Source organism: Cervus canadensis, chromosome 14, assembly GCF_019320065.1.
Source record: "Cervus canadensis isolate Bull #8, Minnesota chromosome 14, ASM1932006v1, whole genome shotgun sequence".
Taxonomy (NCBI): domain Eukaryota; kingdom Metazoa; phylum Chordata; class Mammalia; order Artiodactyla; family Cervidae; genus Cervus; species Cervus canadensis.
This window is the reverse complement of record NC_057399.1, coordinates 29,866,983-29,882,641: the sequence shown is the minus strand read 5'-3', so window position 1 is coordinate 29,882,641 and position 15,659 is coordinate 29,866,983. Positions and strand designations below refer to the sequence as shown.

General features: G+C 43.4%; 1 protein-coding gene across 6 annotated transcripts in view; it reads right to left on the bottom strand.

Moving 5' to 3' along the window:
* The window catches only part of SMARCA2 (SWI/SNF related, matrix associated, actin dependent regulator of chromatin, subfamily a, member 2), a 175,279-nt gene that overhangs the window by 16,527 nt on the left and 143,093 nt on the right, over window positions 1-15,659 (bottom strand). For 3 of the 6 annotated variants that reach the window (XM_043487359.1, XM_043487360.1, XM_043487358.1), the window contains exons 28-29: window positions 12,400-12,617; window positions 3,888-3,941 (exon numbers count right to left, since the gene is read on the bottom strand). In XM_043487359.1, the coding sequence (XP_043343294.1) occupies window positions 3,888-3,941; window positions 12,400-12,617 (272 nt within the window). Of the gene's footprint in view, window positions 1-3,887; window positions 3,942-12,399; window positions 12,618-14,375; window positions 14,472-15,659 lie in introns of all 6 variants that reach the window. The other 3 variants (XM_043487363.1, XM_043487362.1, XM_043487361.1) reach the window with 2 other exon arrangements.

The following is a 15,659-nucleotide window of genomic DNA, read 5'->3' as shown; positions in this document are numbered from 1 at the left end:
GGTGGAGGTACGGAATTCTAACTGTCTACCTGTCTCAATGAGACGCTGCTTCCTTGGTCAGCTTTTGTCACCTCATCTTGGAGACTCAGAAGTGACTCGAAGGAAGACTTCCTTTCCAAAGGTAAGAACCCACCTTCCCTTCCACTGAATATTCTGTCCTTTGATCTCTCCCCAGGTCTCTAACTTCGAAATGTTAAAAAAAAAAAAAAAACGCTTCAAAGCTTTTGGCTGAATTGTGATCAAGCTCAAAAAGCACACAGCTTTTGCAGGCAAACAAAATCACATGGCTCTCAACCTGAGCTGCAGATCCCAAATGTCACTCTGTTAAAGGGGTGTGCGTGTGTGTTGTAGCAGGCACCCCGAGCGTGCTTTTTCCTCTAATGGCTGTTTTAGGAAATTCTTAAGCTTGAGGGGTGATTCTAAACAAACGAGGCAGATATTTTTCCTATGGATGTACAAGAACATTTATGCCTAGAAACTGTCCTCTTTCAGAACGATCCATTCTAAAATCAAAAGACAGAGAGTGGCTTTGAAGACAGCTTATCAGCCCTGTAAGAAAATCAGTTTCCTTGTTTCTAGCTGGGGCTTTTTCCCCTGCCTCAGAGAGAGGTTGCTTGTGCTGGTTGTCCTAAAGCTTTGAGAGGCAGAGACCCTGGGCTCCTGGGCTAGGCTGAATCTCGGAGCCCCGGGGAGGCCTTCTGTGCCTCAGAAAGTGGATAGGCCAAGTTTATTTGTGGGTTGCCCACCTGCTGTACATGGTTAAAATTGGCTAAGCATCATTAGTAAGTGTCAAGTCACCAGGAGGCAAAGAGCGTCATATCCCAGTACACATCTGAGTGTGTCAGTACTGTTTAAGGAGGGCACACTTAAATCCTGGTGTCCACATTTCCCTGAGCTGACTCTCTCAGGACTAAATGCAACTTCTGAGCCCTCATTTCCCAGGACGTGTGCTCTATGGAAGACGAGCTTACTGGATCATTAACAGTGCTCCCTGGACAGGGGGCTTCGCTGGTTAAATGAGTTTGGGAAATGCTGAGTTAAAGGAAGTTCAACTGGCTACTTTGTAGCAAAACACCCCAGGGGCTTTAACCACACTGGGAATTCTCCAAGAAGCCCCAGGACTAGAATCTGAGGACCATACTCTTGAGAAAAAGCATTGCCCGCGACATCACCTGAGGCTCTGATTTCCTCACTCACGCTCTTGGTACATGACTGCTCAGTTGCTCAGTTGTATCCAATTCTCTGTGACCCCGTGGACCCACGGACTGCAGCCCGCCAGGCTCCTCTGTCTATGGGATTCTCCAGGCAAGAATACTGGCGTGGGTTGCCATGCCCTCTTCCAGGGGAAGATACAAGACAGACTCCCAGCCTTGTCTCTGAGCCCACAGTACCCAAACTGAATAAGTGAAGAAAGGTTCGTCACCTAGAACTAAAATTCTCTGAGTGTCTCCACTTGGTCATGCTTGTATTTCATGGCAATTTCTCTGTAATCTAATTAGATGGAAAGGGTCCTGCTTGAGCCTGAGGTCTGGTCACAGCTTCCCTCCCTCATTTAAAGAAATACCGAATGTCTGGTGCCGATGTTGCTAAAAATAAATTTTGTCTAAAAGAGCTTCTTGGCTGGTCCTTAAGGGAGAGTCAATACTAACAACATAATCACAGCATTAAGGGCTGTTAATAGCCATGGAGAGAGTTTAGATTTCCTAGGATGGAGTACGTGGGGCTGGGTACTACACGCCACCTTCTTTTTCAGCCCTGTTTCTGTAAATGTAAATTTCACCAGATCCACTTACCACTCGGGACAGAAAACCAGTAGTTTATAAGGTTCTCCTCCACCTCCCATCTGGGCTGCCCCAAGGTCTGTGACTCACCCCTCTGAGTACCTGGTCTCCTGCTTCCACACCCACCGCCCTGTCTAGTGCTTCCCTTGCACCTGATGACCCAGGCATACTGAGAGGTGGTGGTCTCTAGAAGGGGTCCTGCTCTTCTTTACCTCCTCCCTGGCTGCAGGGACGTGCATGGGCCTCCTCACTTCGCTCCCCCCACCTCACTTCCCCCACCCCACTTCCCCCACCCCACCCCTGGCTACTCTGGGGGGATTTACACTCCCCCGACAAGCCACGACTGACTTGGCTTCCGCCGCTCCTACCCTCGCACCTGGCACGTACACTTGATTCAGACGATAGATCTGTGTTATTCCTTTATATGACGCTTTCCAACCATGCTTTAAGGCATTTCATTTTACTCATCCCTTTCTGCCTCATTCTCCATACTTACAGAGACTGACATGTAGAAAATGCTCAGTACTTTTGAACACATGGAGGGATTTTTTTAAAGAATTTTTAAAAATTAATCATAATGCAAGCTCTGAACATGTCTTAAAACTTGGGCTTCTGGGGAGAATAAGCATGCGTGACAGTAAGGGACCAGACAGACTTGGAAGAGTCCCGAGGAAGCAAACGTCACCCCTTGCTATGCCTCTGGAAGCTGCAGTTTAAATGTATCTTCAGTAAAAAGATTTATCTGGGTCCTAACTATATATGGTCATGTCGTCTCCTCAGAAAGCCTAGGCATGACACTGGGGGCTCTTAATACCCTTTAAAGTTATTAATCCACTTTTCATGGTCACATGACTATACTGATGGAACCCGGGCAGTGGGGTGAAGGAGCTTTACCTTCCTGTTCACTGCACTCGGCGTGTAGCCTACATCATGCCTTTTAGACCACAAAGCTTCCTTTCTACATCCTGATGGTAGAAAGATTTACCATGTTGGTTTATTATTTCAAGCCCCCAGACGTCAAGTGTTTCTTGTTTCAGTTCTGAAATTCGAACCCAGGCTGAGTTCTTTCTCATAGTGGCAAAAACAGAACACCATTCTTGACACCTCTTAGTACTCAGTATGGTTTGTGTGTCTGGCTTCCAGGATTGATCACTGCTAACAATAAGAAATACCCAAAGAAATGACAATCTTGTCCAACAGCTTCATCTCCATACAGATATAGGGAGTATGAATCACCCTATTTAACCTCCCTAAACAACGGGAATGCCATGGCCGGTGACGCTATCTGTTCTGCAATGCCACTTGGATTCTTTTTCCTTCTGGCCCCACACTGGGGGAAAAAGCTCCATCAGGGATGTTATTGAGGCAACTGACAAAAGTGGAACATGATGGCAAAATACTGTATCAATTTTTTTTTAAAAGCACAGGTTGACTAAAAGGGGGAAAGAAATGATTTTCACTATACTAATAACAACTCCTCACCCTTTGTCATGGCTGCACACCCCTCTCTCCCAACCGACATCATCTCATTCTCACAAAATCTCCAGGAGGAAAGCATTTCTGCTCTCCCCTCGACAGAAGCAGAGGCACACATAAGGCTAAGCAGGCTGCCTGCGGATGCTTAGACCATGGGTGACAGGTGAGCCTGGAAGTCGCACTCTGAACCCACGCTGGTGACAGACTCTCTGCACACTTGGGGACCCCACAGGGTTGGACAGCGGGGGGAGCACGCGCACACAGCATCCCGGTGCTTTCCCTTAAGCTTCGAACCAAGACAGCGCAGAGTTAAGAGGCCCGCGGGATGGAAGGCAGAAGCTGCACTGAAAGAGGAGGGGAAGCGACAGAGACCCCGTGTCCGGTGGGAGGGTCCCGCTGGTGGCGGCTCCTGATGCCTTTGTAAGAAGCGCATTTACAGGATGGACATGCCCAAATGAAAACACAGTGGGAAGGAAAGCGGCAACAGGTGGTCGAGAACATCTGTGCCTCCATCGCCCACTACAAGGAGGGATGATCAGGAGGCCACTGGAGGGATCTGCTTCGAAGGCCGGGTGGTGGGCCAAGGGATACCTGTATTTAGAGACACAGGAATACAAGACAGATCCTGACCTGTTTCCTTCTATTTCCAACTGAGAATTACTGGGCACCTTCTCCACGTTACACCTGTGGTAGAGTAGAAAGAACACTCGAGTCAGAAGACCTGGGTCCTCATCCCAGCCCGGCTCCTTCCTCCTAGGTTGGTGACCTCCGGGAGTTCATTTCACACTTCACACCTCAGTATCCGCACCTACCTGCCTTGCTCACCTCAGGGGATTGCTGGCAAGAGTACTGGGGGCTTTTCCTGCCTCTTCCAAACAAGTCAATGCCTGCTACTCTGGTCCCATCTCCCACTACCTGTTTCCATCCGTTGTGCTAGAAGCAGGGGAAGACAGGCAGCGTCTGCTTGGTGGGTGTGGGGGTGATCTCAGGAGGGCAGCTTTAGCCCATCCGCGTCTAGCTCATTTGTAACATGGGGTGAGTACTTACCTCAGACCGTTGTGCACATCCAATGGGATGCTGGACTTTGCGACAGTGGTCAGCACCCAGAGGGGGCCCTGAACCCTAACTCGGTTTCTGAGCACCATCTTGGTAGTTGGCTGTCCTTCCCAGAACTCCACTCTTTCCCAATAGATCACAGGGTTAATCTCCAGCTGATCTTCAACTGGAAACGACAACCACCACACGAGAGAGGGCTCTGGCCTCCAGGGAAAGCCTCTTCAGTTAAGGATTTTGAAACGGCCCCTCTGGTGTCCCTTTGTGTGGTGGCAGCAGAGAAATAGGCTTTCCTGGTGGCTCAGATGGTAACGAATCTGCCTGTCATGCCAGAGACCCAGGTTCGATCCCTGGGTCAGGAAGACTCTCTGGAGAATGGAATGGCTACCTACTCCAGTATTCTTGCCTGGAGAATTCCATGGACAGAGGAGCCTGGGGGGCTACAGTCCATGGGATTGCAAAGAGTCAGACATGACTGAGTGACTAACACTTTCACTTTTGTTCAGAGAAGTGGCTGAGAGGTGTGACACAGCTGGGAAACCCCCGGTCCCCTCTAGGTCTTACTCCAGGCATAGATGGTGCCTTTGGCATACTGAGTCCATGTACAGCCACGTACACGTCCGTCCTCAGAGACACTGCCCACTCTGCCCCAGGAGAGCGGGAGGCAAGGCAGAGAGGGTGAAGCATAAACCAGGATAGAGGAGCCAAAGTACAGAGCGTGCTGGAAAAGCAGAGTCAGCTGGAATGGTTGACATACAAGGGAAAGCTGCATGGTGGAAAATGAAGTCAAGAAGGCCCTAGGGCCAGATCATGGAAGACTGTCTTTCCCACGGGAGGAAGCTTGGTCACCATCGGTGAGGCGATGAGGAGCTACTGCGAGTTGTTAAGTAACCGTCTGACAAGAGAGGATCTGTGTCTCTGAGAGAAGGCAGGCCATCCACACACAGCCGGTGACAAGGGTGAGGGCCTGATGCAGACAGACGGTGAGGAACAGAAGCAGTGAAAGGCCTGGGAGAAATGCTGAGGAAACTTCGTATGTACGGGGATGTTGGGAATGAGGCACAGAATTGGGACTGCTCTTTTCACGACACGTTTGGGATCTTGGGTTGGTGATGGTCATAACCAAGGGGATACAGAAGCTGAAACAGACTGTGTGGTGTCAGAATATGTAAGAGTGAAGGACATCCTGGGAATGGCATATAGCACTGCGGACACATCACAGGACGTGCTGCAGATACCCTGGAGAAGGGTGGGCATGGTTCCCGGCCCGGAGACTGACCGAGATTACAGCTCATCGGGGAAGGGAGGCTCTGAACAGAGGAGATTCCAACAGAATCCTTTCAGATGATTCTGTTAAGGAGCGTGTAAGGACAGACCTATGTGGGTCAGCAACCGGACCAGAAAAAAAGTACAAAGAAAACAAAAAAGCTTATTAAATAATGGTATGAGTTTGGCTTTAAAAATGTACACTGTGCTCGGTCTATGTCCAACTCTTTGCAACCCCATGGACTGTAGCCCACCAGGCTCCTCTGTCCATGGGATTACCCAGGCAAGAATACTGGAGTGGATTGCCATTTCCTTCTCCAAGGGAAAAATGTATGTTCCTACAAATGTATCTTAAAAGACAGTATGAACTGGTGTGATTAGTCCATCTTGGATGGAAGCCTCAGGATGATGATAACTGAGGGAAAGCCTCTGACATGATAAATACCTAAATGCACTCCAGGTAGAGCACTCTGGAAAGAAAATATTGAAAGAAGAAAAGGCAGCTCTTTAAAGGAAGAGTCTAGCCCTTTTGGAGTGTTGGTTGACTATATGTGGCCCTGTAAAACAGTAGCCCAGCCTCACTCAAAATTAAGGAAATGCTACAAGAGACTATTTGCATAAGGAATCTATGTACAGGAATTAAACAAGTACTCTTGGTCCTTGGGTTTTTGCGGTTTCCCAAGTCCTTGAAAAGGTACTATACTGTACTAGGGTAAAAATGCTGGCTCTCTTGTCCCAGGTAAATGTAGTGATAATGATGTATATTTTTTCCCTGAAAGGAATCATGTGTGTGCATGCTCAGTTGCTCAGTCATGTCCAACTCTTTGCTACCCCATGAATTGTAGCCCTCTAGACTCCTTTCTCCATGGAATTTTCCAGGCAAGGATACTGGAGTGGGTTGCCATTTCCTCCTCCAAGGGATCTTCCCGACCTAGCAAATGAACCCATGTCTTCCGCATTGCAGGCAGATTCTTTACCACTGAGCCACCTGGGAAGCCCCCAAAGGGACCATAAACACCAGATAATGTTATCACAGTCTTATAAAAGGGGCTCACATGACCCCTACTTCCCAGAAATCCCCTGGCCGCTTGCCTGTTCAGAACCGTCTCCCCCACCTCAGGGCAGGCTAGTGGGAGCAAGTACCGTGAGTTTTTTTAACCCTCTGGCACTCAAGGCTGGAAAGGAGGTGGGGTGGGGGGGATGCAATTAATATTTCCAGGATCAATAAATTATTTTCTACAATGTAGGGAGAGCTAAGATTCAGAACATGTTGAAGCTTTCCACCAATCCTAAAGATATCACCAGGGTTTACTAAAATGAGGGTCAAGAAGGAGACAGACTAGGCTTGGGGAAGACAGCAGAGCCTGAAGGGCATCAGGGAGAAAAGAGCCTTTCGGCCACCCCCCGGATGCCCCGCTGGGTGCCAGGGTTAGGCAGGCGTCTCCCACCTCCCTGTTGCTTCCCAAGTCCATCTGCAGGGCTGCACCTGAAGTCCAGACCCTCTGGAGACAGCAGGGCCCCACCTCAAGGAACACTCCTGCCAGGCTACAAACAGCTGCTAGAGGGGGAGGAGGTACTGATAACCGCCTCATACCCTGTTTCCAGATTCCTCAGGAATGTGAACAATGCTCAGATTTGAAAAGCAAGGCATAAGAAATGTCGGACAAAAGCTACTGATAGGAGAGTCGATAGAGCCTATCAAGCCACTTCAAATGAGTTCAAGGGTCCAGTTGCAAACTAATCACATCCTGAAAGAGTAAGTAGATTGCTTCTGCTAATGATGTTTAAGAAATCACAGAGAATAGAAACGGAATCAGGAGACTAGAGATAAGCAAATGTCCCGCTTTCAAAAGGAGAAAGGAAACTCGAGAGGGCTGTGCTTGATGTGGACGTTGGGTCAAAATTTCGGAGAAATTATTCAGATGCCACAGGGCTATTTAGAGAAGATAAATAACATCATTAAGTACTGGTAGGGGGTCTCTGAGAGAAAGCCATGGCAAGCTAACCTCATTTCATTCTTTCAGCAGGGTTTCTAGGTTGATGGATTGGGGAGGCCAGAAACACAGTATATCTTGGGTTTAACTTTTCTTGATAACCTTGAGAAAGGAGAGATGCATGTAGGTGACGTGATAGCATGGTCATGTAAAGTTCACAGAAGGTTCATTAACTTTAAAGATTATTGATTAATAAATGCACATCAACCTTAAGTGATTTTCAGGGGCATGTTATAGAGGATGTGTCCTTTGCCCTCTAGAAGTTTCTCAGCAATAGCTTATAGCAAACGCTGGATGACAACAACTTGGGAAAACAAGTCAACGTGTCTTTCTTTTTTTTTAAAGGCATAAAACTCAGTGTTACATCAATGGACTAGAATGATGGGACAAAAATCAGTAAGATGAAACTAGACAGGAATAAGAATAAGTAGATATAGGATAAAAACAAAAGTCAAAGGTTTAGCTGGAGGCTAACCTTGGCAGCATTCATGTGAGAAAAGAAATGTGTGTATGTGCTGCAGGGGAGTGAGTTTTTCAACAAGCCATGTTTTCAATGGGAGTTACCTCTGAGTCAAGGTTGGTGGAGAAAGTTAACACATTCCTGAGTGATGTTAACAGAATTTTGGTGTTCAAATAAAGAAGGCTACTGAGCATTCTGCAACTAGCTGCCATGGGAATCCCTCTGGAGTTTTGGGTGCCATGTCTTTAATGGGACACTAAGGACGCAAACCATGTCTAAGGAGGGGGGCGAGGGTGGCCCAAGTCCAGGCTTTACTCAGACTGCAAAGTGAGGCGTTTCAACTTGAAGGAGAATGGCCTGAGGCTGATATGTTTATGCATATTTTAAAGGATATTTCTCAGAATGAGAAGACTGACTCTCTGAAGTTCCAAGCAGAACAAACAGCTAGAAGTCAGAGGGCTGAGTCTGTCTTAATATAGGAAATGCCTGTCGTGTTTAGGACTGTCCTTTGGTGTCGTGAATGGCTTTCTGACACAGTGAGCTGAGTCTGGGCGTGTCCACACGAGGTTAGGTGATAGTCTGCTAGGGGTGAAACGGGGAGACACAGCTGGGAAACTGGACCAGATAGAGCTGAAACCCCTTCAACACTAAGAATCCCCTCTGGGAAACTCCCTCCTTATCTAAGTAACTATAAGCCATGCCTCTAGACTTGGAATAGCTCCACCAGATCCTGTTCTTCACCATCTTATTCTCTGTCTCTTTACAGGGGCGATTTTAGAGGGTACAGATGTAGACTGGGATAAGTCCCTTTTCCAAGAAGTAAAGACCCTTAGGTTAAATAATATATTAACTGAGAATACAATTTTAAAAGCTTTCTATGTAAGCATGCTTAATAAATCAAAGCAAAGCTTTCCAAGACTGCTTCGTATCAAGTTTTCTACTGGAGACATAAAATGGTGAGAACGGTAATAATAGACCAGTGCTATCTCTAGTAGACTACTGTGGAAAGATTTCACATTTGTGTCACACAGAATTATTGGCTTTTTTTCCAGGGTGGGGGGGGGGTCACATTTTTGAAAAGTATCTCCCTAAAATAATTAGGTCTGGCACTGAAAACAAAAGCAAGAAGTAGATACTTAAATTATCCTAGTTCTTTTTAAAAATATAAAGATACATCTGTCCCAGAATCATGCAAAAACTTTGGGGGGAAAAAAAAGAAGACTGTCTCCTAAGAGCTAATTAATTCATATATATTAGTTAAATATAGATGCCAGTTCTTATTTAATATGCTATTAATCTCCAGGACTGTCAGGGCCCTAACATTTGACTGAGGTGATGGGAAGGAGGTTAGTCCAGGTGGTATTTCTTTCACAGGTAGGTTGAATTACTATATTAGTCGCTGACTTTACTGGTGCAAAAATCTCAACACATGGAGAAGTACATTTCTCGGCAGCATTTTCTAAAACCAAAAATATGATGTATCTAATTAAAGGCGCTCCTAATTTGAGTGACTCCTACTTGAGTGCCAAATTTGGTAAGAGACATAAAAAACATAGAGTAAGCCTTTTTTTCTAGAGGATGACTAACACAAAATATATATGAAACATGTAGAATGTACTTCCCAGAACATACCTAAATGTGGGTGCTAATAGAATTGGTACTTTAAGGAAAAGTAAAATAAATAAAACCATTGAAAGAGGAAAAAACAAAGGATTCAATGCCTGCATGTTGAAATATTTAAATATCCTCTCTCTATAGTACAACCAAAGTCATGCTCCATCATCAGTCCCAGTGAATCTGCATGATTCTGGTTTTGGAAATAACAGTATGAAAACCGTATGAGCAGGGACATTTTCTTTATGGTGCTCAGAGCTCTGCTCACCCACCTGATTTGCTATAAATAGTCTGAAAGGCTGATTATTAATAATTAAACTGTTCAAAGAGCTATATTAACTCATCAAATCCTCCTAACACTTCTAGAGGCAGGTACAGTAATCATTCCACTCTGTGGACGAGGAAACTGAGGGTCAGGGAGGTTAAGTCAGTTGCCCAGCTGCCCCACAGGCAGTAAATAGTGGAGTTCGGATTGGAATGCAGGTAGTTAAGCCAAGACCAGAGAAACTACTGTGGATGCTTAGCTGAGGTTTAAGGGACAGAACTTCATCTGACTCTGTATTTGGGGGTGGTTTTAGGGAAAGTTGTCAGCCTATGGCCCTGTCCATCAGGAAATCACAAACCCAAAAGGTTATGGAGCTGGCAGGTGATCTAAAGGAGTGAAATGAGCCAGGTGCGAAAAATACAATGATAAATGACAACTGACACTCCATACTGGAGGGATGATAGCGGCTGATGGGGATGGTGGCCATATAGAGAGGGACAGCCCACGGGGGAGTGGGGATGATGGCTGCTTCTCTACTCCGACGGTTACCTTAGAGGAGGCTAGGGACAGTGCTGCTGCCAGACTTGAAGGTTTTTCAAAAAAGGTGGTGATGTTGGTGGGATGGGGGAACCCTGACATTTTATAAGAATTCTTGCTAGATTTCTGTGTTTGTTTTAAAAAAAAAAAAAGAAAGAGAAAAAGAAATTTGAAACAAAACAATCTGTTGGCAGTATGTGGTTCAGCGGGTGGTGACCTCTTTTATATCGTTAAAGGAGGAGACAGCCATCACCTGGAATAAAAGGACTTTCTAAACCTCCAAGGACTTTCTTGGCTCTTCTCAGTGTTCCAGCAGACCTAGGCTCACTCAGCAGGTAATGAACATAATGCCTGTTAAACATCAAGGCACACCTGGTCAAAGCCACAGACGTGTCTCTCTCCAGAGAGAAAGGCAAAAAGTTAGAGGTATATGCAGAGTGATACCTTCTACTTATTTCTCTCTATGTCAGGAGCTAATAAATAAGGTGTAAGTGTCCAAACTGACTTCCTGGAAACTATTTCTGCCTCCGGCCAATCTACCAGGATAGCCAAGAAGGAACAGAGACTTCACAGACAGAACGACTGACTGATGCTTGGTTCACATGTCTGCGTGTTCACCTGGGCAAAGAATGATCTTGTGGCCAAACTTCCTTTCCTAGATTACTGTCACTCCCCTGTGTCAATGAACATCTTATCCAGACGTGATGTAATGGGGCCGTCCTTTGTGGCCCCTTTAGAATTCTCAAAGGAAATGACTTAAAAAAGAAAAAAAAAAAAAGGAAAATAGTGAAAACAGTAAGCAGGAGGGAACCCGAGACACCTGGGAGGTAAAGAGGACCAAGAAATTCAGACTCTTCTCACACACATTTGCTCCTATTCCCCTTTCACCATTTTCTGAGAAGTCTTTATATTTTCTGTAAGGCGCTGTTAATAAAACCCCATGGCTGAAAATTTCTTGCTTGTTCTACTTAATCTTTATGATGAGGTTCTCTTCCTCTTACAAAAACATGTGCTAAAGTTACAGTGAAAGACTAAATGCACAGCTTAAGTTATTTGTGGTAAACAACTCCAGGCACACAAAGCAACAGAGTTAACGTCAAAGGTTTCTGGTAACTAAAAATTGATTCATGCCACTATGAAACCTAGAGACATAAAATGTGTTTTTTCTCATCAGTTTTTTCCACTGAAGTGAGAGGTGATCTTCCTATTAAAACTGTATCACATGATTACTGAATAGAAACCAAATCAACTAACCAAAATGTAGCCTAATTTATCAACCACACACAGCTGCCTGACACCCCCAAACATCTTTACTTTGGTTTTCAAATAATTGTTTACTGTTTAAAAATGGCCTGGAGGTAGTGTCTGGAACAGATTTCTCAAAGTTCACCTTCAAAAGTTCCATGAAAAAGAGAGAAAGTTGCTGGAAAACCATTCTCTTTAGGTAGGGTTATTAGGAAGAAGGAGATGGCTTGAACAAGTGCTCAGAAATTTAAGTGTCTTGGAAGGAAAGAAGAAACGGCCTTTTGATGGACGCATCGGTTTGGTTTAAAACCAAGTCTTAATGTAAATTTTTACCTTAAATATGCTAAGACTTTTTCTCCCCTTTAACAACTCAAGCCAAAGGTATAATTTCACTCTCTTTCCAATCCTTCCATATAAATGATGGTATTTTGGAAATCATTTAGGGTTTGGTTTTGTTTTTTAATTTTGTCATCTAAACTCCTATTTCCAAATATCTTACATAATACCTGGTAAAACATCATACAAAATATCAAGTGTAGCCTCTCTAAACTGCATCCAAGTTTACTGATACCTCTGGAGCAAAACCCATAAAACAGGAGGTAGAAAGGGCCTTAGAACCCAGCGTACACCCTAAGAGATCATGCTCTGCAGGTAGTAGCACGTGTGGTCTCGGTGAAGACGACAGAGGTGAGGGCCCGAGGTGCTCACCTGTCTTTGTAGTTTATCACAGTGTCAATGATAGCATTCATCTGCTTCGTCAGTTTAGGGGGATTTGGTGACAGCTTCTCAGCTGGAGGGCGACCTCTCCTCTTCTTGGCCTTCTCCACATCTTCTTTTGCAGGATCCTTATCCACGTTTCTTCGTCTTTTTCGCTTCTTAAGCCGGACTTCCTCTTCCATTTCTTCCAAATTGCCGTCTTCAATGGCCTGTTAATTGGAAATGAAGGAGAAAAATTCAAGACAAGAGAATACCAAAAAGAAAAAAAAAACACATTAGATAATTAGGATAAAATGAAACAAACAAACAAAGCAGAAATTAACAGTAATCAATGAAGTAAGAAGAAAAATAGAAAACCACCATATTGGATAAATGTATCTTTAACCCAAGTCTTATTTCCTGATCAAAATACGTGAAGGCCCAAAACACTAATAGCAAAGAATGTGACAAATATGAAGAGATTTATACATTTAAGTGTTTGAAGATAACTAAAACCAAATGACATTTCAGCTCGATGTAGGAAAAAGACCTTTATTGTCTTATTTCTGTAGAGAGTCAAAGGTAAACCGAAACAAGGGGTGAATGAGGAAAAAATTTCCCTAAGATTGCATCCTTACATTCATATAAGCTTTGACCTTCTCTTCTTTGAGGTTTTACATCAATTTATTCATGATTCACAACATAAGTCAAAATTCCATCCAGATTTTCTTCTAACATAGCAATTAGTAAACAAGGAAACGGGAAGTACAAAGCCACATTCCTGGGTAAACGCACTTAAATCATCCGATAAAGAACACACACACTCACAAACAGAAAACACTTTTTTCCAATTACCTGCAAACGCTTGCTTTAAACCAGAGCCAGCAGCACTAATGCAGAGAGATAATAAAATAGCTATAAAAACAACCAGGTATAAGAAGAAACCTGTTCATAAAGGGCTAAAAGATCCATGTGACAGACCCAGAAGTTTAAACTTTTTTTCCCCTCCTGGTTAATCTCAAAACTTAAGGAAAATAAAGGGAAAGGAAAAACTGCAAAGAAAAAAACAGCAATAGATAAGAGAAAATTTGACCATGGAAAGGAAAATTTTTAAAAAGACCTTTAAATTGCATATCAAGATTGGTTTCTCACACAAAATAACTGATGTTGTTATTTGTTCCTCCTGCCTCTCAATATTGCCTCCAGTATGCAAATGCTAATCAATCCTTTCTCGTAGCTGAAAAGAGCTCTAATCATAAGGCAATTACCTTCATTTCTCCACAGCACCAAACATGGCTAATATTTATGATCATGTGAGTATAACAATCAATATAAAGAGTGATTACAGCTCAGACATAATTTCTTTCACTTATGTACAATGCCTTCTGAAAAAGAAAGGTTTTGTGAACAAAACCTGGTGCAGAACACAAAACAACCTGGCATGTTAAAAATGCCAGTGGGATTTAAAAAAGAAAAAAATAGGCTTTCTATGCATCTTCCAATGTGCAAACCCAGAGAAGCAACATGCACACAGACAGAATCCTAAAGGGACAGCCTGAGCCCAGGCCTTAATAATCAAAAGACAATTTCCATCACGATCCTACAGTGTTCAGATAACCACTATGAAGGAGGCAAGGTCTGATGAGTTATGAGGAAAAGGAAAAAAGAAGGAAGAAAAAAAAAAGCTCCACGTTATTTCATTAATATTCATTTGACTAAAAGCAGGACACCCACTATACAGCTAAACACACTGCAGCTAAAGCGAAGATTAAGAAAAGGAAATTTGTCCCGCAAATCTTGGAGGCTGAACATGCTAATAATAAATACAGCATGCAAGGCTGTCAACAGTTAATGGTATTGCTCTCCTCAAGCACCCAGTTACACACAGAAATACGGAGAACACCGGCTTTTGATGTGTTACACACCTACACATGCCTGGGATGTAGTTCTACTGAATCTTCAAGACGGCAACGAAAAAGGATATTTACCTTACCACTATCAGCAGGCCGGCTATCGGAAATCACAGTTAGTGGGGATAAAATTAACAAGCCAGCAAAGCAGCGAGCTGCTAGTCTCTTCATCAGCTGATCAGGAAAAAAAAGAGAGCTGGGGAAAGGCTATGTTTTCATATACAAGTAATTTTATTTTACTGAAAATTTAATACTGAAAGGATTGTGGAGACTCAAATCTGCTGTTTCATTCTACCTACTACAAGGCCCGAAGCCTTCCTCCTTCAGCCTGTTTTAATATTGACAACTACTTATCATATTTTTTTCCCCCTGATTATTCCAGGCAGCAGAATTAGAGATTTTTAGCTCAGGTGGTTTCTCATTCTTACTCACATTTGAACAATTAAGCCAATAAGAAAACAAATTAATATTCAAATTTATAAAAAAAAATAAAAACCATGTATGCTTTTTTTTTGAATTTTAAAGCTTATTTTAGTGCTTTAAGAAAATAGGCTGCGTGGTTTTGGAGCAGTCTAAGATGATTTTTTTTTTTTTTTGGATAAAAGAATTCTTTCATTAAATGCATGTAAGTATAAGTAAAAGCAATGTGCATGTTCTCAAGTTCAAGTATTTTAATACAATACATTATTCTTTTTAAAGAAAATCCCAAACAACTGTGACACTTCACTTTCAGTTTCATGCTGTAAAATTTTTCATTGTTTTTCTATTCTGGGGGATAAATGGAGAGGGGGGAAGTTGTGAAAAGGATATTTCTACTCTTACCCCTCCCTTAATTTTGCAAGAATGGAACAAAGCATAAGCCTGTGATATTTGGACTTCTCAATCTCTAAATCTAGGAGTAGCTAAGAAGCGAAAACAAATTAAACTGCAAAAAGAACCAGTGAGACCATTTTTATTACAATTGCTAATACGTGCAGATTCTTATTAAATTTAGGGTTTGGAATCACAAGGAGACACACAAAGTACTGACCATTATTCCCCTTAAATTAAGGTTTTATGCAGGAATGCAGAGAACTACAAAACATTTTCCCTCCTCCCCAAAGACCCCAAACACATCCATATGCAGTGCTTTATGTTCAGGGATTTCTAAGGGTCTTTTTCTAATGGAAATCAATTCACTAAATATTTCCCAGTGCTTTTCGCTCTTAAGAGAGTGGAGTAAGATTACTCCTGCCTGAAAGTAAAATTATTCATGGAAAATTTAAAACTGTTCTCCTCTTTAAAAAAAAAATTATTTATTCAACTGGCTTCACTGACACTACTCAGGGCTAGGGGCTAGTGACACACACACAAAACTTGCTA